A 22,464-nucleotide genomic window follows, 5' to 3' on the forward strand; every position below is an offset into this window, starting at 1 on the left:
GCGTATGGGGACGACAGAGGTTGTCTATGGTTGGCCAAGCACAAAGGAACCCGCAGCTGAACCTGGTTTAAGGACTTTGCCAAAGTAGACAAAAGAGAGGAGCGTAGCATAAAGGGGTGCAAGATTGCGCGACAAAAAGAAAACCGTCGAATTGGTTTTCATCCCTCGAAAGTCCCTATCGAGTCCCTTGGTCCAGGTGTACAAGCCCTTTGTGCTCGTGCCATGGTGTCCCATAGGCGAAAGAGAACTAACTGCGTCGCACGATGCAACGTCGGTTATGAAAACCTAAAATAATTAGTAATTTTATCGAGATTTTATGGAGTAATATTTGGCAGTTCCGAAACAACTACCATTGTGGTAGTGACTTTTCATTTACGTAGACATCGTTACATAAAAAATAAATTGCGTAATGACACTGTACAGGACCTACTTTCAAACCTAACCTCAAACTCGTTACGCAAGCACAAACAATTAAAAAGATAGCATTAAGGAATAAATCAAAGATAAAAATCGAAGAAGAAAGATGAATGAACTATTGTCGAGTAAAAGATTCGAAATGAGTTTACGGTTGATCGATCAAAACCTGCAACAATCGTAGAACCGTGAAATAATCGTTCTTTGTAGTCGCACGTAAAACTAGAAGGGGCCAAAAGGAGGGAAATTATGATAACGGTTAAGTTCACTCTTGCGTTACACAGTTTGTTTCTTTTTTTTTCTTTTCGCGATCGTGGAGCGAACTGACTGTATTTTCACGGCATTTCTGCTCAACAATAAATGGTTAATTAAACATGTAAATTTGTCGCTGAACCGAGCGATACGAGAAATCACTGGTTTTTTTCTTTTTTACGGGAGGCATTAGTACCGCGAATTTACACGTGTATGTGTGTTAAATTACAGTGTGAGTGTGCAATTAAAAAAGCATTTACGAAGAATGTATATCAGACCTAGACACAAGGTCTGATATACATTTTTTTGAGCGTACAGCGAGTAAGCGAACTAGTAGCGCCACTGGTCAACTACTAAGTCTTCTAGTCTTCTGGAGTAACTTCTTCGTGTTGTCTGAAAGTAATAACATTGGTAGAAAAAATTGTAAACTTTTGCCAGAACAGTATATCTCGAAGGCTTGGAGAAATCTGGCAAATGAAAAAGAATTTCGTCATTTCGGTGTTATGCTTGTTGCGTGGGACGTCTCTCAATGACGTCACGGAATCAATACTAAAGTCTACGCCGATCTACGTCATCAATGACGCATTCGTTACTGGTTGATCCAAAGTGCGGGAAATCAGGGTACCGTGTCATTGTACACCACTCAGGGATTGACTAAACGTTTCGCTAATGCAATTCACCAATTTCGCCAAGTCGAGAGTCAGTTTGGAATGAGAAAGTGTCGAATTCTTAGGAAAACGTAATTGCTCCCTTCTCTCGCCAGAGAAAAATTCTTATCCCTTGTTATTTTTGACTATTTATACTCGTATGTGTTTTACAATTGTGAATTTTTGTTTTGGATAATTAAGTTTCATGAGTTTATCGATTATGAACAAAAAACATTATACTCAACGTGTTGTTGTAAGAGGGAAAAACGTTCAAGTAAAGGAATGGTTTATGAAAAGATATAAAAATATATTAAAACGACGTAAAACTGAATGGAATTGCCATCTAGCGACCATCTAGTAAAACTAAAATTTTGACCTACGATCATAGCGCCTCAACGGCAAAACGCCCAAGTATTTAGTGAAATCGTTCGTATTTTCCACGCTAAATGACACCATTTGCTCTTTTACCGACTGAAGTTACTAATTTGAAAAAAGAACGGGAGGAGGAATCCTGAAGAAATGGTGTTTCTATAGGTGACTCGTTCATTATAATCGTTTATTTTAATTCTTGTTCGAAAATATTCCGAAATATATATCTCCTCTGTCTTTTTTAAATAAAAATACTAATTAACCTAATCTCGAGTCGTCCTTTAACCCTCTATCGCATAATACGTTGTCACACCAATGATATTCCAATGAAAGCAATTTCTGTGAATTCCCCTAAGGAAATTTGTAGCCCTGCAAGCCCACTTAATTAACTCATAGACGTATAAATATCCAAAAAATAATTCCTCTCCGAAGAATTCGGTAAAACTCATGCGATAGAAGATTAAAACCCTCGGCTGAGTCGCTGTTACGACAGCATCTTCAACAACCGTTCGTTCTTACCGATTCTGCTGATACTAAAGCATACTTAATATCGCAGAAGCGTATTATAATGTAACCATATTCGCGTACAAACATTATCAATAATAACTTAACAGATATTCGCGTGACGCTATTCCGTTTGTCCAACGACCAACGCGTGAACGTGGAATTTAAAAATCAGACTAAGCGTAACGCGAATGGAAACAACGACAAAAATACTCATCGATTCGATTGTACGCGAATAAGATGTGAAATTAAATAGACCAAAATGAGACGAATGATTCTGCGTGATGAATTTACAGCAGTCTAGGATTGAAACGGCCCGTATGAAGGATGAGACCCGTTGGATTGTGCCGCACGAAATAGAGGAACGGTTGATCCAGTTTCAATCTGGGTTTGTTTTCCGATCTTTCGGTGTTTCTTATCGACCCCCTGGTCGAAATACTGCGGTAGTTCTTTGACAAAACATCGATCACCGAATCGCTATCTAGTTTCTTCTCAGCGTCTAGCATACGATGCTCTTCGTATTGAGAATTTCGCAGGGAGGGACTCGCTGGGTAAATTTCCACGTGGTGACGTCCGTTGCCGATATTTTCGTCGCCGCACGTACTGAACAGATTCATCTAAAAGGAAAATTATAATCCTAGATGTTGTAAGAAAGATGTTAGGTGAAAATTGAAAGAAAGCTAAGTTATCCTTACCTGTAAAACATCAGACAAAAACAGACGATTCCCTATTCCACCATTGATGCCCTTAAAGTCAGCGTCGTTGGTAAATAACCGATCGAGACCCATCCTCTTCAAGGCGGCGGTGGCGTTGACCACCGATCGGTGACTAAACTTAGGTATCTGCAATTCGAGACCTGGCCTTGGTATAAGAACCTTGAGGAGTTTGTTCCAGGTTCCGTCTTGGAATGCACCTTTAAGGAGTCGTTGCTCGAGACGATCCAACGTGTCCCCAGGCGCTGCGTGACCTTGTTGACCGGGCAGGAGGAATATCGTCGAGACGAGCTTATCAACACCACCGAGGGCAACAGCGGTAGCGTCCAAACTCGGTTCGTAACCTACAACAGAGTCGAATAATAAACATTGTTTATCATTTATTCCTAACAAAATTATATCGATCTAATTTTGCCCATTTCTGACCTGCAAGTACGTTCGACCGCCAGACAGTAGCTGGAACTGGGATCAGCTTCCTCAATCTGGATGCTGAGGACACTGCAAAGTACAATTCCCCGTCCCGACCTGTGGTGCTGACAAAACTGGTGTTGCAATCCGTTTGGAACACGTTCGCTGAGATTGCAGCAAGCGGCGACCTTAAAGGAACAGCGTTACTCTTCACGAAATCCTTTATCCTGCCTCCAGTTTGCTTCCTGATGAGGAGATTGGTCCGACGACGCGCCAGGTCGCTGATGGTGGCGAAATTTACCTCGGCTACCAATCCTTCGTAGAACTGTTGGGCCTGTTCCTTATAGAATGGCAACAACTTCCTGACCTTGATCTTGTCTGCGAACAGCTCGCGAACGAAGGCAGCGTTGGCAATGCCCTGGTGTCTGGCCAAGCTCACAGTGTCCGTCACGTTTTGAAAGATTAAATGAGGATTGAAGGTGGCCACGTTGTCCAGTCCTAGGACTTCGTTCATCTGTTCAGACGTTGATCCCCGTGCGCCGAGGAAGATCATGGCTAACATGCTGATCATCCCGAACGGTGAGAGAGCCAGGGACCTCCCAGTGCTTAATCCCTTGTTCGCTGATATCCAAAATTTGAATGCTAATTCGTTGCAAAGCCTGGAGAAATTGATGATATCGATGCTAGCGTTTCTGGTGCTGGTGTCCAGGCCGTTCATACTCTTCGAGGCGTTTAAGGACACTATCGTGTCGGCCTCGCTCAATGGGGCGGTCGTCGTTGTTTGGAAACGCGTTCCTGCTTCCGTAGATGTTGTCTCTAGTATAGTTGATACTCCTGGTGGCTTCTTGGTCGCAGCAAATTTCGTCGACGACGGGGAAGCTGTCTGATGCAAAGATATCCGCTGCCATTTGTGCTCCCCATCGACGTCTGTACCGTTTACCTTGCTCGAGGTGGAATCGCCTACGTTTCCCAACATCTGATTAGCTTGGGGACTCTGAGGAGCTTGGATTCCAGGTCTCATAGACGCATCGCTTATGTTTGTGATACTTTCGTAAGACTCGTTGGATATATCTGAGGTTGAAGCGTTTATGGGCGCTTTTGTGCCGATAGATGGCAAGTTGGTTGTCGTCGAGGTTGACTCCTCTTCACTGGTGATAGGTTTCTTGCTCGAGCTTGAATCTCCAAAGTTTTCAAGTGTCTGATTTGCCTGAGTTGTATGAGGGTTTGAGAGTCCCAATTCCATGGTTGAATTACTGGGTTTTATAGTGTTTTCCTGAGATTCTTCTGATTTGTTCAAGTTTAAAGTTCCGTTGGATACTGTTGTATCGACGATTGGTAGGTCTGTCGATTCTGTTTTAAACGTTTGATTCGCTTGTAAGCTATCAAGAATCGAAAGTCCTGGTTCCAGAGTTGAATTTGTTTTTATGGTGCTCGCGTCAGTTTCATTTGCCTCGCTAAAATTGGAATTTTGGTACGACTCTTCTGCGCTAATAGTCGGTAAGCTAGTAGTGGAGGACCATTCCTTCGCGCTGGTGACTGGTTCTTTGTCAATGGATGCAAAGGTTGTTGTATCAATCTTGCTTTCATTACTTTGAAGTTCCACTTCTTCTTTTAAAGAAGCTTCTGTTGTACTGGCGTCCATTGAGGACGTCATTGATGTTCCAACCGATTGCTTCTCAGTGTCCAACAAATTTGTAATGACAGTCGATTCGTTCCCTTTCGTTGACAATTTATCCTGAGCTATAATCGTGTCGTTCACAGTTTCGTCCACGGGTTCTGACAATGGTTTCCCCAGGACATCTTCCTCAGAGTGGGTCATCAAGGTGGCATCGTCTTTTTTCAGCGCTTCTGGTGGGATTCTTTCTGGCCGTGGTGCCACCTCCACGAACTCTGTGCTGGAAACATTTTCTTGTCCCTGGTTTTGAGAGTCAGGTCTGATACTGGACACTTCAGTGTTCGCGAAGCTTTCGTTGCTAGCCATCGTCGTGGATTCGTCATCTGACTGCACGATATCTGTCGAAGAGGAGTTGATTCGATCGGTAACGACCTTCGAGGTGACATCAACAGGAGAAGACTCGGTCGTAGACATCGAGTACGTGGTTTTAGACACGGTCGATGGCTCGTCGTTCTCCATTTGAGAATATTCCACGCTGGCAGGCGTAACGGACACTGTTCGTACCGTTGTTTCCAGTATTACTGGTTCCTCCTGTAGACTTGGTGATTGAGACACTTTCAACACGTCCTCGTTCGCCTCTTGAGTTTGATTCTCGCTCGAACTCTTCTCTTCCGTTTCGACAGTCGGTAAAATAGACGTCGAGGTTTGCGTCTCCAGTTTCAGAGATGTGGTCGACTTCGAGCACGGCGTCACGTCTATGGATCCAAGTTTATCTGGCAAGGAAGTTGTTGCATCTTGCGATGCATTCGACTCGGTTGTTCCGAAGCCAGCCACGAGCCCACTCGCCAACGTTTTGGTGGGAAGATTCTCTGGCAAAATGTTGGGCATCGTGACTGCCTCCGTAACAGGGCTGTTCGTTTCGGCTGAAATAGTTTGAAGTATACCTTCGATGATCGCCATCGACTCGCTGTTCAATGTCTGAGTGGCATTTGTCTGTGGGGAATCAAAGGGACTGAAAGTCGTTATTTTACTCATAGTTTCCGAGGAAGAGGTCGAGGGAATCAAATTGGTCGTTTCCGTCGCGTTGCGAATGTCGTCGGACTTTGTCAATGCATCAGAGTAGCTCATCGTTTCTTCTACAGGTGTTGTACTCGTCGAAACTTTATCCTTTTCAACTTTGAGATTCATAGTTGTCTTGGTGGTTGATTCTTGAATGGGCTCTTTGAATATCGTACTTTCCACGTTGGGTGGTTCTTCCTCTTGCATCGTTGACTTCGTTGTGTCAATCATCGATACTGTAGTGCTCGTTTGGGTCTCAGAACTGTTCCTGTGTTTATCCACGATTCCCTCCTGGGGCAATTCCAGTTCCGAAGACATAGGCAACACGGAAGAGCCAAGCCCTTCGGAGATCTGATTGATCATACTGGATAGGGAATTTTCTAACTCTGCGGATAGCGGTTTTATGGGTTGTGTTTCCTCCATCTCAGTTGTGTTCAGTTTTGTTATCGTGTCATGTGTCATCGTCGATGATTCCATAGCTGATTTATCTGTGCTTGGAGCAAAGGTTGAAGAAAACTGCGAAGGGGTTGTGAACGATTCGTTAGCCACGGCTTCTGTTTTGTCAGAGTCCGTTACAGACTTTGTCGTTGAATCACTGTCTAAGCTCTCGTTTACCAAAGTGTCTACAGGTTTAGTTTTCGTTTCCGTCGTGGGTAAACGCATGGTTTCCTCTGTGACAGAGGACTTTGAAGTTACCATTGTACTTGCCAGCAGAGTGCTATCATCCTCATCTTTCGTGGGCACAGAAGAGGATAGAAGAGGACTCTTATCGTGGTCAGGACTTTCTCCAAACCCAGTTTCCAGAGGCACCATCTCGGTTATCTTCTGGAACAACGCGCTACTCTGAGTAGTGTGGTACATGGTCGGAGGCTTGTGCTCTGCCGTGATGACTGGTACAGGAATCATTAACTTCTCTGTGTACGTAATCGTTGATTCTGTGACGGTTGAAGACGGTTTTTGCGTTTTGTTCTGGTGCCTAATGGGTTCTTCCTTTTGCTCTACGGACTCCGTAGCCTCGCCAGGCTCCGACAAAACCGTCCCGGTGACGTTGAGTTTCATCGAATCGGAGAACGGATCTTTCCAGGCCGTTGAGGAGGAGGTGGCTTCTTCGACGGGTCGAGGTTCGTCGATTTTCTCAGGGTACTTTTCGCCAGCCAGAATAGCGGGCAATATGTTGCTCCACTCGACGTTCACCTTCTCTGGGACAGAATTGGGAATCGCGCCTGTTAACGTCGATGGTTTGTCCATGGCGCTCTTCAAAACGCTCTGCACCTTTTCAACGACGTCCATTACCTGGAAATGTCCCAGAAGAATATTAGAAACGAATAGGTATGTTCTGAAAACAGATGGAATATCATTTACCAACCTTCTTCCCTCCGGTAAGGATATCTTCCGCTTTCTGGGGCTCCTGGATTCCCATGTTGGAATGATCCGGTCCCCCCGCTGCGATTAGAGATTGAATCTCCTGCATGGTCATCTGTTTCGTGATCATGTCGCCTTTCTCGTTGTACGTGTAGAATTGAAAGCCATCAGGTTTCAACAAGTTGGCTGGCGAAGGAGGCAATCTGTAGAAGTTGACGCCGATCGAGGGCGGCAAATTGTCGACCTCTGACGCGCGTACTCCATTCTTAGCATCGTGCTGCTTGGGGACAATCGACACCGCCTGGACAACGCTGGAAATCGTACGATACGGATAACTGAACGTGAATAATTGAAAGTGTAGTACAGAGTAGGTACAAAACTCGTGGATTCATGGACAAGTAGTAATAATACACTGTACATATTAAACAAAAATTAAGATAGGAAGCATGCAATTAACTATATAAATGACACCCGTAAAAGATACAAGATAGGATAAGGAAATAGTGTCGGCAAGCAAGTCAGGCTCGACAGCGGTGCGACTTTTTGATAACCGGAGAAGCGGTATATATCTTTCCATCAATCTGGTTCCTCGTCTTTAACAGAGGCGAACGGACTATGTGCGTTCGGCGCAGGTAACGAAATACTGACCTAGATTTGAAAAATTTCCTAGGCGATGAAACGGTAGTGTGCTCCAGAAACGGCCAACCCACGCTGGTGCCTAAACACGTCAACAGCACGAGTGTCGTCGCCGTAACGTAAAACCGTTCCAAGGACATGGCTTCTGGAATTCCGTCCGCGAGGTGAACTGGAAAACAACAGTTACAAACTTTTCAGCATTTCCTAAAGAAGGAAACGAGACGTAAGATACCGAGAAGGTAATAAACGTATCGTGAAACTCGAGATTCGTTCGAAGCCTAGGGTTTTGCCTATCGCTGATCGAAAGCGACGACGAGCATCGAAGCAGGGACAACGCAAAAAAAGGGCCACCACGAGGCCCGATGGCCATGTAAGCGCGCGGGAAAATAGATCGAAAGAAAAGACAGAAGCGACGGAAGACGAGTTCGTCTTCTTTTTCGGTTAACGACCCTTCGATTCCATGCTACCCCCTTACGGGCCATCGCCTTAACGTGACGACCGGTTTTCCGTCGCGTGGTAAATCGCTTAGTAAACGCGATACGCGCGTTCCAACTGCAAATTGTGAACAAACACTGGAATTAAAAAGCTGATAAATAGGCTCCCCTTAGATAAAGTGTTAACATTGCCATTCACCTCTCGAGGGACATGATACAACGTCATCGTCACATTTATATCTATCGGTACGATTAGACAAGTGGCTAGTCTCGAAGACACTTTTTCGAATCGAATTATTATATCGTTTATTCGTAATGAAGTAATTCGTCCCTCGAGAGGTTTAATCTGGGAAAGGAAATTTCCCTTTTTTTATACACAACAAGTGTTTTTATCGCGAGATGTTTAAAGCTTCATATTCGATGCGCGATATAATTAGGGTTCATTCTCGGGAGTCCAGCTTGGACTCTTCGTGCACATCGAGTTAACACTTCACGTGTCGGGAGCCCATTCACATGGGCTTATTAATTCCAGCGCCTACCTTCCGGGAGTCCATTAAGGGGGGTATTCTCATTCGTAGGCAGTAAAAGAAGACGTTCATCGTGAAATTGTTTGCGAGGAAGCTATAAACGCGAATAATTTGAAATTTTAATGGAAAATCGTAGAGTATATATCCTACGCTTTAGCATTTTTTTTTTTTTTTATGTTCGAATGGAATCTGCTTGTAAAACGCATGATGTATACTATTAGGGGGGAAACTTGGTTCAGAAAATGGGGCATTTCTTTACGAATTTTTTAAAAATAATGTATTCAGCGGATCTTTATGAATCTATATACGAATCTTTAAGTATATCTTTATACATGTACATGAATTTTTAGAATCCAAGTTTCATAAACATCCGTTTAATACATTATTCGTAAATAAATGCTTGATCTTCAACATCCTGGAACGAGCTGCCCCTTTCCAATAAAGATGCCTGCGGTCAGGCTAGTATTAAGTTCCATTAAAAAGTATAAACTACTACGTAAAAAAGCAATTTACAATCCTTTCCTCAAAATTCCTCTAAATATCAATCATTGAAAAGGTTGCAAGAAGACTGCGGATATTTATAACAAATGTAAACGTACAACAATATGTAAGGATGTTTACAAATGCATAAATAAGTTAAATATAAAAAAGTACAATACACATTACAACATTTAAAAGACAAGACATACTCCAATTTACAATATCTGTTCTTCAGATCTATGTATATAAAAACATGAATTCGCATAAACATCCGCAGTTACGAGTTTCTATACATCACGAGAAAGAATCCTCCGAGTCTCTATACGGAGCAGTCTTATTCTACGGTACCCAGATAGTCTTAGCCGTCTCGAAAGGGGGGGCACACGTCCCCTGGTAGCCCGTGGCGAGAATAATCAAAGGGGATTCCCAAGTTCAACAAAAATCCCCGTCCTCGAAACTGGCCTGCGGCCTGTAGGGCGCGCGATGGACTGGGTGCTCTACTCCGATGATAGAAAATACCTCAATGATCTCTGACGCGGGGCATGTGCTCCTCGAGGAAACCGCGTCCGCGTTGCCAATTTCTTCCGGTCCCTTTTGTCACTTTTATTTACCCGGCTTCCGTGAACCTGCACTATCTGGTCTGGCGTGGCCGGAGAGATAATCCAATCTTTCGATGGCTACACCGAGAATCGACCCACCCGGCTACCCCGCCGCGATATCCACAGGATATTCTTCCGTGTGCGTCTTTCGTTGGTTTCCTTCTTCTTTTCTTTTTCTTTCTCCCTCGTTTATCGGTGCACTTGGCGGCCTTTGATTTCCCGTTTTCTCTTCTTATCCTTTGGGTGTCCTGCGAGAGCGTGCGCCGCCCTTCTTCCCGTACCACCTGTCGTCGTTTCCACTGTCTCCTACCTTGGATGAGCGCGTACTGCGTGGCGCTCGGATCCTTCGTTGAGACGAGTGCATCGGACTGAGAAAGAGAAGCGATCGCGAGGGGAGGGGGCAACCACCGTCTTCGTTCTTTTCCAACGAAAAGATGGGGAAAGGGTGAACCTGGAGAAGCCGAGAGATGTTGGCCGGAACGGTTCACGCAGAGGGGGCAGACGTACGCCGGAGTAAGTACACGGGAACGTATACAGGGTGATTCGAAAAACTGGGACGAGGTTGACCATCGACGATAAGGAATTCGGTGTCGCGGTAGAAATAAGGCCTCGCGCTATATTAAACTACACGAAGTTAAAGATAAAGAATCCAGGAACTATCTGACCAGGTGCTATGTAAATTGATATCGTGTAAGGATGGTTGGAGTGTGCAAAAGTTTCAATGCTTTAGCAGATATCTCATTTTTTGTATAGTATTAGAATCGATACAGTGAATCCTGTTTAAGAGACGCGTGGCTATCCCCAACATTTCTTAGAGCTCCTTGCTCCATACTAGATAAGAGGATAATCGAACTTTGATTTTAAGTTGTATCTATCGGTTGCGCCTCTTAGACAGGATTCGCCGTATCTCCTAAAGTATTTATTTTTCGACCTAATTCAGACCTTGACTTCATTTTTTTTTTTACGCAAAATGTCTCGCGAAATCGATATATCTAAACGAAATCAGTCATTTTCACTATATGCACTTAACATACAAAACAATTGGACCAAACGATAGTCCTTCAATTTTTCTGTATTAATTGTATGCTCAAATTGGATCACCCTGTATACGGTGGCGGACATACAATGCGGGACAAAATGATACGTCACTTTATGCATCTAATTATTCGACAAAAAAGACATTCCAGGCATTTCGCGGAAGAAGCGACAGGAAATCTATATGGTAATTACCAGAAACGGGCACAAGTTCATTTGAGTAATAGTCGAATGAGTAATAGTTGAGTAGAATGATGTGTAACGATGCTGCTGCATAATTCATGTTGTTTTCCAACACGAAACGAATTTTTTTCATTTTTCATTCGTCATTCCAAATTTTAAGGGTTGCTCGCGACTGGTAAAATAATATGCAGCTTATAATTATTATAATTCAGTATACTTGAATATGCTACATTCTTCGATATAATCATCTTACATATTTAAGGGAACGTAGACAATTTTGTGAACGTTGCCCCGAAGTAAACAAGATATCATTCGGAGGGTCTTGGGCTGGAAGTACCTTTTCGGGGTTCCCCCTACTTCCTGTCCGAAAGTTATCGATCATTCCCCGTTCCCCGATTCCAATAGACTCGCGTACAAATTCCTTTTCATTTTTCAAGAAATAATAACATAATCTCTAAGAAACTAATTATCGAATAAAAAACTTTCAGTAACATGGATTAATATCAAAGAACTTGGCACTGTCACGCATACTAATAATTGTAACACAGAAACTACAGATTGAAAATTAACAGTGAAAACTATTTTACTTTCGGTCAAAGTAGTCTATCTACCGTTTCGTTCGTCGTCCATTATTCGAATAAAGGTTAGTCCATCACCGCGCGACGTATCGATGTGTATAAAGTGTGTATACATCCGCCACTGTGTATCGGGAGCTCCGGGGCGGGGAGGGGGGGGGGGGAGGAAGGGAGGAGAGAAGAAAGAAGGGATAGTATGAGGTCGAAGGACCAGCGTGGAACCGAGTTGAACGAATAAAAGGAGATGAAAACAGAACGGAAGGAGGGATTACTCGGTCGGTGTAATAATATTTCGGAACTGCGGAATGCAACGGTGAGAGAGTTTCTATCGAGCGTGCGCTAAAGTCGCTACTCTTCGACAAAGTGATTAACCGGTCTCGATCGATTTTTACTTGTTCGATCGTCGACGTTGAATCGTACTGCCTTAGATTAATACGTGGTAATTATTACCCTCGATGAAATGAAATTGAAAACCAACGTCTTCTCGTGGTTGCGATTGCGATGAAAAAAGAACAGCAGACTTTCGAGAATGAATGATCATTAACGCTAAACTTACCGAGGTTGGCCAAATGACCGTTTCGAATCTTTACAGTTTTTATGTAAAATACATAAATCGAATATAACTGTTTTATGAATTATGCAATGTAGCGAAGTATGATTATTTCGAGAAAATGTTGATCCTTATTATTAGAAACGTAATGGACCCCGTTTTAATGTGTTTGATTCTCGGGTCTCCTCGGCATTGTAGCTTCGGAGCTCGACCAAGCAGCACCGAGAAAAATGTGAAACGGTCCGATTAGTACTTGTGTCGCGACGAACTAGCAACTTTCGAAGCGAAACACGGTCGCAAGCGATGCCGAACTTTTTGGAGTACGATTTTACTTGGTCAACAGACACACGACGATTAACGGTACATCGACCGAATAAATTGCTTTCTTGATGGTATATTCGTAACGTTGCCATGGAATTTCGGGTGGAACGTTGCCTCCGAGAACGTATGCGGTTTTCGTGCGCGAACCCTGAAATAAATTGATACCCAAGTACACTCAAATACAATAGCAATCGGTTCGAATTCGAGTAACGAAACGAAAATACAAACAAAATTAACATTAAAAAAACTGACTTTTATTTCAACGAATAAAAATGCACGCTTACTTCCCGCAGGGGCACGGATTAGTTTCCTCGAATGGACTCGCGTTTGGTGACATCGGTCGAGCGAGTACCTGTCTTAGGATCGATAGACGATCGAGACGTCGACGGATAACGTTACTTAGAACGACTTCGCCTAAGCGATTGGTCTCGTGGAACATCCTAACGGAGCCTCTGTGTGTTTTCCTCCCGTGATGGTTCCGCGATCCTTGAACGGGACCCGCCGGCCGGGCCGAATATTTCTTAAAACAGACGAAAGATGGGAAAGGGAAAGAGAATAAACGAATACCGTTAATCGTTCGCAGACGTTCCCATAGGATAGATAATATATACGCGCGCAGGTGAATCGTGTCATCTTTTCTTTTTTTCTTTTTTTTTCATTGACCATATGTTTCGAACGTGAATGAGCATTTGACCGTGTCGAATAGGTGTGTCCGCGACGGAACTGGGTCAACGCGAATCATTTGGTATTCAAGTATTTCATAGGTATTCGAATACCAGTGAATTACTATCAGAGAGATTATAATAATAATTATAGGAGATCGTATTATTTGATTACTATTCCGACATTCGAATATCACAGAATGTCACCATTCAAAAAAATTGAATACCAAATACCTGTACTCAAGGAATTGGAACACAAAACAAATTCGATTGCGACTATCAGATTGCTATCGTCAGCGGCGTTCAGTGAGTAGCGATTCAGCGTTGTTCCGAACAATTAAGGTCAACGAGGCGTGACACTTTTTCTCAGGATATTTCGCCTTTGATTCAAGGCGCTGATATATATTATTAGAAAAAATTAGAAGTAATTAGACGAAGATGATCTCGCAACTGATAGATCTCGAAGAGGAGACACGGTTCATCGATGGCAGCGAGTATAAGGGCTCTTGGTGCACACTCGGCATGGAAGGAATCGGCAAATTCCGTTTACCACACAGTTAGTATAATTTGCAAAACGTAATATTAAAACGTCTATGTTAGTTTCGATGAAACAGCAAATCAGACGAATTGCGATACGTCAGAGAAATGTCTGAGTCAGTCTACACTTGACCTAATTTTTAATTTTTATTTCGCTTGAGCTCTGTATACTTCTTCAATTGAGAAACTATATACCAATATATGCTTCGTATATTATCAATATAAATTATCAGCAATTTTAAACTCCCAACTGCTCCCGGAAAGGACAAGAATAACCTCATGAATATTTAATTTCTATGCAACGGAATAACCGATTCCATCCAAAAAATGTCTGTTCTACCGATTATCTCGAAGTTAATCAGCAGAGATATTATTTTGGAGCAACTGTCTCGTCTCCCCTCGATGGGGCAAGGAAGAGGCGGGAAAGGACAGCATCCGTACGAATACGTGGACGTCGCGACTGATCTCTCATACGCGGGATTAAATTTCGTTAAGTACCGGTGGGTCAAAAACGGGGACGACAAGGTGTGCATACACGCTAACACCAATAATTCTGTCTACGAGGTACGTTATGCACAGGCACACGTACTGGTTTTGAGCACGACATCGAGCATTTCTCGCGCGTAAGTCGACGGCGTACCGTTACGTGCGACCATTTCGGTTGCTACGTGTACTCTACAGTTCGTACGCGTTTTTCATTTACCGATAGTTCGAGAATCCCGCTCTCAAAATACGTACGTTCGACCTGCGAATCTCATTAAGGTTATAAAAGCTCGTGCCACGAATAAATGGAACGAGAGCACATTCTCTCCTCCCCTCTCTCTCGACGATTTTTCGCACCTGCGACCGCTGCACTACTGCCCTGGCACAGGCTTACCTATATAACACAACCGTAAAATGTTTGTTCTTATCGGTTGTTCAACGATTTAAAAGAAATAAAAAGCGAAGTACGAACTCGACCCGTTTCCTCGCTAATTCTTGATTCTATCGTCGCTCGGTTCGCATCTGTCGGAGCTAGAAAATAAAAACCAGGTATTAGAAGGTGATTAAAGAGGTCTAAATTCTTACTTTGCGTTTGGTTTGTCCACGATAGGCGCAGTCTTCGAAGGGGAGTTACGCGATGGCACGTTTCATGGTCACGGTAGTTTGTATTGGCCCCGAGGGCAAAGAGTCGACGGTATTTGGCGCCAAGGTGAATGTAAAGAGAAACGATATACCTTTAACGATGGTTTGGTCTTCAGCACAAACGGCTGGAAGTACTGCAAGTTTCCTGATAGACGGTACGGTGCAGACTTTTCAAGAGATCGACTATTATTTTGTAAGAGTATCGCACTCTCGATAAAAGAAATATGATCATTCACCGAGTCGAAAGTCGATGCTTCTTAAAACAATTTCTTATGCAAATCGATGCTCGATGCAAGCCCGTAATCGTCTAACGAGCGATTGTGACACAGGTTGAAGCGTCTCTGCATTGTAACATGTATCATTACAAGCAATTCTATAACTGTAACGCGTGTCACTCTCGTTCGATAACTGATTTGCATGTCATTGAATGCAGCGGACGTTTCGAGCATCGATCGCATTAGAAAGTAGTCGAGTAATCGACAATGACTTACAGATACTACATATGCCTCAACCATGGATTAAGACCAGCAGGAGCAACACTGCGGACTAACAACGAAGAAGATTATCTAATTCCACCTGAGTGTTACGATGCGGGTATAGGAATATTTGATCCACGTACACATTGTATCGTGGCTTATCGAGATTTGAAGAAGGTATGCTATATAGGATGATTCTAGATACTGGATGACTGTAGCTGGCACTTGCTTGTCCCAGTCTCTAAGAACATCCTGTATAGAAGACAATCGTGTTACAAGCTTTAAAACAGCTGAAACTCCAAGATAGTTGAGATACCAACTGCGACAATGGCTAGATGGATAAAAACCAACTGCCAAAAGGCATGGAACGAGCCGACAGGACATCGTGAAGATATTCACGAAAATTGGTTCTCCAAAAATGTCGATGCACGAGATTTATTTCCTGGCTTGCTACCGTTCTCAAACGACTCGCCTGATAGTTGGTGGCAAAGGTACGAGCACACGAGTCGTTCATTACGAAGGTCCTGTAAATCCATTTTTTTTTCTTCTAAAAGTAAAGTTTCCTGATTTTGGTGTCTATATCTAAAAGGATGCAGGCACTTATTACCTACAGGATACGCAACTTACAAACGTCGTTTTTTCTGCAATTGTAAAGCTTTTTATATAATTTTATTAATATCTGCGCATTGCCTGAATACTTTTTTTTATTAGATTTGTTAACATAATTAATGTAACATTCTGTCCTCTAGACACTCTTCAGTTAACTCAATGTTAATACAATAAGTCACTTAAGTATATCGTGTAAAATCATCCATCTTGTACTATATATTCAACATTTGTTCAGTTTTTGCATACGTAGTACAAAAATCATTCTTTTCAATAAAAAATATAAAATTTCAAAAACATTCACACTTTCGCATAACCCCTAGTTACCAAAGAGAATTTTCCTTGCTTAAAGGAAACGCATAAGTTAGTAGAATAATTTTGAAAAATTTATTCTGACCCTTCTTTCCCCTTTGAGATTGACCACTTTTCAACGGGACGATCGCATCGAGAGGAGAGAAAATCTAGAAAGGGTTTGTCGGTGTCCTGAAACAACTCTAATTCTGGATGAAAATTAACAATCAACTCCTGATCAAAACTACTCCGGTATTTAAACAAGAAGTTAAAATCGTTGAAGATAAACTAATGATATGAAAAAACGTTTATCATTATTATTTAATAACGAGTTTCGTCTGTTCCGTTATAACGTCAGATGCGTTCGTCTTCTGACGTACACGATACACTACGGATACTTTCTTTGGTATACATTCGGTGGTTTTGCAAGCTATGATATCTAAATTCACATGTACCTCATGCATTCCGCTTCCTTCGGTAACATTCATCGATACTGGACTCGAAAGCTTGCCAGACTTCGCTTTAACTGTCCATTCGCTCGCTGATGGTAACTTCACGGTCCACGTTTGAGGCGCGTCCGGGTTCAATTTCAAATCGCTGTCTTGAAAAGTAACGACGAAGGTAATATTCAATTCGCCACCCTTCTCGCTGATCGTCGTATCAAAATGGTAAACGTTTTCAGAACTGTCGTCTAATTCGATTATGGGAATTTTTATGGACAACTGAAACACAAAGGCAAATATATATGTATATCGAAACCATAATGTTTTTATTAAAAGCGTTTGTTAAAAATAATTTACCGTAGTAATGTCTTCGTTCTTCACGTCGATGACCTTAACAGCGTGATTATTAGTGTCAGCTACATACAAGAGATCCCCGTTGGAACTGACGGCGATGCCACTGGGTTCGTCGAACTGTAAAATACACGAGATTTACGACCATAAATATGAATGAGGCAACAGTGTAGAAGACTATCCTAACAAAACGTACTGAAAATTTCTCGTTAGGTTTTCCACCACCGTAGATGGTTTTGCAGTGGCCCCCGATCGGGTCGATTCTTTTAATTTTGTGATTATAGGTATCGACTACGTAGACGACACCTTCGTTAGCATGCCATGTTACTCCCAAAGGATGTTGAAGTTTAGCGTCGTATTGGGCACCATCGGTGTCTCCATAATCATGTAGATCCTGTTAAATGTTTCCAAACTCGGTATCAACTTGAATCGTTACTAAAATTAGTTTCGCACTCAAACTAACCGATGGATTCTTATTCGCACCGCAAACCGCAGAAACTCGCCCGTTGTTTAAATCTATGCGTCTAACAGTACTGCTTTCGCTATCCGCAAAAAAGGCGACCTTTTTCTCTTGAACGACGACCAATCCAGACGGTTGCGCTAAACCAGCCGTATGAGGATAAGAGTTATTGCGATTCTCCTCCCTGCCGCTTCCAACAATCGCAGCGCACGTGCCAGCTTTATATTTTCTGCAAGTATTTGAGAATGGAAAATGTTACTTTCCTATCAATTAAAGACGAAGCGTCATGAATATTAAAAGATTGCTCGCGTTACCTGTCCTTCCACCAAGTAGTGTCTTCCAAGAAAAGAGCCCAAATCTGATGTGTACCCGCGATCGCAATCAACAACACTGGTACGATATGTTTATCATGTTCGTAGTTGTAAATAGCTACGTCCCATGGAGAAGACAGAGCTTGATCTTTACCAGGTTTGCCACCCACGTAATCATGACCTTGAGAACCCGTGCCAGCGACCGTAGTTACGGTCCTCTTTGTTAAATCTATCTGAAAACGATTTTACGTTAATATTGCGAGATATATTTCGGATCATGTACGATTACACAGATTGATGCGTTGACTTTTTACCTTTCTAATCGCGTGGTTCTCATTATCGGCGACATAAATAGAAGAACCTAACGCGCATACACCCTGAGGAGCGTTAAACGTAGCGTTTTCAAAGTCCCCATCTCTAAAACCCGACTGGGAACCACCAATGATGTGTTCCACGTTTCCTGTTACATCTGTTACCAATATTCTATTGTTCCCCGTGTCGGCTATGATAAGACTTTCTCTTTGTCCACTTTGAAAAACTTCTAACTTGCTAGGGAACAACAGATTCTCTTTTCCTCCTGTAGGCAATAAGTGCCTTGCCAATTGCAAAGGAAGATTTTTCTTCGAAATTTGATTCAATGATTTAAAATAAGCCAATGCTACGTTTGTGTATAGGAGCATTTCTTTTTTGTGTCCTTCTCCTACAAAGACTGCCAATGGTTCGCCCATAGGACCTATAATATATAAAAGTTTTTTTATTTAAGGTTTTAAATAATTCCATTCAACTTACCTATCATTACTACAGATGGCCAGCAGGAGATTCCTAAATTGCGCCATGTTGATAGCGTCGAATCGTTTACAACTGGATGCGTTATATTGTACCTTTGCACTGCTGATAACAATCTCTTTGAATCGCGTTCGTTTGAAAATTTTGCGCTATGTACACCAATCTATAAACAGACATTATTAATGTACTTGATGATCAAGGGGCAACAGTCTATTTTATAAAGAATGTTATATGTACTAACAACGACTAGGCCATCGGCGATTGAGAATTGTTTTTCAAGAGCATCTAAATCTGGTAAAATGTGCATACAATTGATGCAACAGTAGGTAAAGAAATCCAAAAAGATTATCTTTCCAGCAAGATGTTGATATACAGATAATCCCTCTGTGACGTTGAACCATTCCAATCCTGACATATTCAAAAGAAGGAATTCCTTTGAAAATTTAGTTATCTTGCGATATATGATCAATTCTATGTCGAAGATTAGAACATTGAAAAGAACCGTGCAATTTTAGTGACATTAAATGAAATAGATACTATGGATAAAAAAAAAATGGGATGAACAAGGGATGGTAGCAAGGAAAAGAACAACATGGACTTAATCTTCTTCTGTGGATAAACCGTAACGTGGGTACAAACTCCTAACTGTAGTTCTATTTGCTACAGCTATTTCCCCCAAGACTGCCTGAGTCGCATCTCTTATATCATTGTACTTATGCAATAAATCCATAGTTTCTTCGGTGGAACGAAATTCTCTGTCCTGAATTCTCAAATCAGATAGCTCTTGATCGAGAACTCTCTCGAGTTCTTGGAGCTTAACATATTCGCGTATTTCCTCTTCCATAAGACAAACATTCTCTTTACTGATCAAACGCATAGGTTGATTCGATTTTACTACATTCACCCCCCCAATATCATTTGTGTTTTGTTCCTTGGATTTCTGAGACTCTTCGTTGCGCAACATGAATACTATCGCACGCGGTATTTTTCACCTAACGAAAACCAGAGAGAACCGTTAAAATCTTCTTCAGGTAACCACAATACACAAGTTTTGCTATGGTTACATGCACAGAAAATTTGGCAAATATAACTTGTAGATCATTGTAATAATCAAATTATGTATTTTTTGTCGCCCTCTCTGAATTTTCATCCTTCGCAAATTAATATTGACTTGTATTTGGATTTTAGGTTAGGTTAAAAATTCTTCGATGAACGAGTTCGATGATCGAAACTTATCTTTGACAAGAAATTTGTTAGCTTTTAATGCTTTGAATTATATATAAAGAAAGTCGACAAAAAATTTGGTATTTCGAAAAACTGAAGACAACGTATTACTCACTTGCTCGCCAAGAACATTCACAACAATGTCAATGGCAACAAACGATCAATATCGATCAATTTCTAAACGCTGGAAAGACACGCACGCGTTTCGACGCAACCTACCGTTCAATTGTTGACGATTTTTTTTATACGTACACAAGAAACACTGATCAAGAAAAATATATCGAAAGCAATAACCTGTTTTGAAATCGGCGATTCGCAACCCTTTGCCCGCAAACGTTTTGATATGCCTTAATATTAATTTCTCCTGTTCCTTTCTGTCAAGCGACTCCAAGCTACTACGAATCTCCATGCATACTTGCGTTAATTCTCTAATGGTATCTCGCACGGTCATTGTTTACTTTGTACGGTTAAAATATGTAGAAAAATAATCAATGGAAGCAACAAATTTACGAAAATAGTTTATAACTTAGGAAGAGTGAAACGTTCAAACACTTTATTCTAGAATGAAAGGAACGTGGTGGAACAGAATCTTGTATGATTGAATTGTCAGACGGACTTGGATTGTTCACGCATGCGTGATTGTAACATTAGACAAATTTCGAAAGATATATACACTTTAAAAAAATTGAAAATATAATTCCACTTGATTACTTTCAGTCCATTCTATTTTGCGTATCTTATGCTTACGTTACGCTTATAAGTAATACTTATGATCATGGCCATCTTAAAATCTAAGAACTAACGATAACCTAGCAGGTTCTCAAATTTGATCCTTACTCAATGCACTGACTTCTCTTGAGGGGATTCCGCGATCGATATTTCGATCCACAGATAAATGATCTGGAATAAAATCACTACTATCGTCACGAGACAGAATAACGTGGTTTTGTTTCCAGGTTTACGTCGTCTAATCATTGACATCATCGTGAAATGACATAAACACCTCAAGCCGGTTGAAAGGACTGTTTTTATGTAACGTTTTAAGTCACAACATAACCTATCTCTTGATACGGGCGAGTTTACATTACGCTTATGCTGTCTCCATGAGCGCTAATGTTTAGTTAGGTGGTTTAGGTTAGGTTAGCGTCCTTTCAGTAGATCGAAGACACGTGGACGAAATAAAATAAAATTTTTAAAAAAAATTGTCATTCTTTCTGTGTAAAATGGAGCAATCGCCAGTCAAAATGGAAATTGATGACAGCATAAAAGAAGTTGAAGGAGCAGACTCTACAGAAATTAGTTATGAGGACAAATTGAAATACATAAATACCATAGCCAGACCTATGGCTCCAAAAAAATTAACGAAAAAAATTTATAAGTGTATCAAAAAAGGTAATCTTATTGTAATTTTCAGATCTTTAGAAAATTTTTTTTTGTTACGGTGAGGATGTTGTATAAAATATTTGTAGTATTTGTACATTTGTAATATAACCATTTCAGCTTCGAAGCAGAAGACATACCTTCGAAATGGATTGAAAGATGTTCAGAAGCACCTTCGCAAAGGAGAGCATGGGTACATTAAATATTTACTCAAGTTTTGACTAAATTATTAAGATGAAAGTAAATTTTGTCATATTTCTATAATCAAAATTTTATCTTCTTAGATTGGTTGTGTTTGCTGGAGATGTTTTTCCAATAGAAATCATGTGTCATTTACCAATTGTATGTGAAGATAAGAATATTCCTTATTGCTATACTCCATCAAGACAAGATATTGGTAATGCGATGGGTATGAAAAGGGGGAGCCTTATGGTACTCATTAAGGAACACGCGGATTACAAAGATCTCTACGACGAAGTGAAAGCTGCTATGATGACGCTATCGGCGCCATTATAGTTTTATATTAAATTTCTTGGCATTTTTTGGCCATTTTGTAAATAGAATATACGAATGTATCGAATAAACGCACCAGATATTTTGTACAGCGAACGAGTATTGTTGAATATCGATATCCTTATTTTTTAGAATAAAGCACACGTTACACGATTGTATTCAAAAATTAACTGCATGTATTCAATGCTGCTTTTTTTTAGCTTTGAAAATAAAGCTACAGAAACGCAATTAATTTTTGATCACAACTCCTATGCGAGGTTAATTAAAAATTACTTTTATTTATCGTCTGTGCATTTGAAAATAGAATATTAAAATGTAGCTTAAGATAAAAATCATATTTCTCGAAGCGGCATGCATACATACGTATATACAGCTTTGCTTTTATATTAGGCGGGTAAAATGAAATTTGACATAGATGTCGCCATAATTTCGATTAACGTTCACAAAGATATCCGAAAATCTGTTTGAATCGTCAGTCGAGACTTCCGAATGATCACTTTGATTTGGTTTTCAATTTCATTCCGTGTATTTCTCAGAATATCTTTGAATCTTCAAAGGGTAATTATAAAACTTCGCGTTATTAAAATCTGATAGTAATAATCGTTTGTCGTGCTTA

General features: G+C 41.2%; 4 protein-coding genes across 5 annotated transcripts; 2 read left to right on the forward strand and 2 right to left on the reverse strand.

Moving 5' to 3' along the window:
• Positions 1-1,855: 1,855 nt before the first annotated feature.
• LOC128875816 (mucin-2) lies at positions 1,856-10,327 on the reverse strand. Its single transcript, XM_054121715.1, has 6 exons — positions 9,940-10,327; positions 7,992-8,148; positions 7,348-7,654; positions 3,326-7,274; positions 2,882-3,243; positions 1,856-2,803 (listed from the first exon to the last, which is right to left on the reverse strand). The coding sequence occupies exons 2-6, from the start codon at positions 8,117-8,119 to the stop codon at positions 2,477-2,479; spliced, it is 5,073 nt and encodes a 1,690-aa protein (XP_053977690.1). The 5' UTR covers positions 8,120-8,148; positions 9,940-10,327; the 3' UTR covers positions 1,856-2,476.
• A 69-nt stretch (positions 10,328-10,396) lies between these two features.
• Positions 10,397-15,903, forward strand: LOC128875823 (MORN repeat-containing protein 5-like). Its single transcript, XM_054121732.1, has 4 exons — positions 10,397-10,532; positions 14,976-15,162; positions 15,501-15,660; positions 15,791-15,903. The coding sequence occupies exons 1-4, from the start codon at positions 10,487-10,489 to the stop codon at positions 15,824-15,826; spliced, it is 429 nt and encodes a 142-aa protein (XP_053977707.1). The 5' UTR covers positions 10,397-10,486; the 3' UTR covers positions 15,827-15,903.
• A 266-nt stretch (positions 15,904-16,169) lies between these two features.
• Positions 16,170-20,946, reverse strand: LOC128875818 (NHL repeat-containing protein 2). Of its 2 annotated transcripts, none has more exons than XM_054121724.1 (9): positions 20,793-20,946; positions 18,973-19,139; positions 18,735-18,894; positions 18,260-18,678; positions 17,949-18,178; positions 17,638-17,863; positions 17,371-17,568; positions 17,181-17,294; positions 16,170-17,102 (listed from the first exon to the last, which is right to left on the reverse strand). In XM_054121724.1, the coding sequence occupies exons 2-9, from the start codon at positions 19,036-19,038 to the stop codon at positions 16,698-16,700; spliced, it is 1,818 nt and encodes a 605-aa protein (XP_053977699.1). In that variant the 5' UTR covers positions 19,039-19,139; positions 20,793-20,946; the 3' UTR covers positions 16,170-16,697. The 2 variants fall into 2 exon arrangements, with proteins under 2 accessions (XP_053977699.1, XP_053977698.1); XM_054121723.1 differs by lacking the exon at positions 20,793-20,946 and adding an exon at positions 20,250-20,554.
• Positions 20,947-21,033: 87 nt separating this feature from the next.
• Positions 21,034-21,939, forward strand: LOC128875822 (H/ACA ribonucleoprotein complex subunit 2-like protein). Its single transcript, XM_054121731.1, has 3 exons — positions 21,034-21,347; positions 21,456-21,528; positions 21,620-21,939. Exons 1-3 carry the CDS (start codon positions 21,179-21,181, stop codon positions 21,849-21,851), a joined length of 474 nt encoding a protein of 157 aa, XP_053977706.1. The 5' UTR covers positions 21,034-21,178; the 3' UTR covers positions 21,852-21,939.
• Positions 21,940-22,464: the final 525 nt, after the last annotated feature.

Source organism: Hylaeus volcanicus, chromosome 4 (genome assembly GCF_026283585.1).
Source record: "Hylaeus volcanicus isolate JK05 chromosome 4, UHH_iyHylVolc1.0_haploid, whole genome shotgun sequence".
NCBI classification, from domain to species: domain Eukaryota; kingdom Metazoa; phylum Arthropoda; class Insecta; order Hymenoptera; family Colletidae; genus Hylaeus; species Hylaeus volcanicus.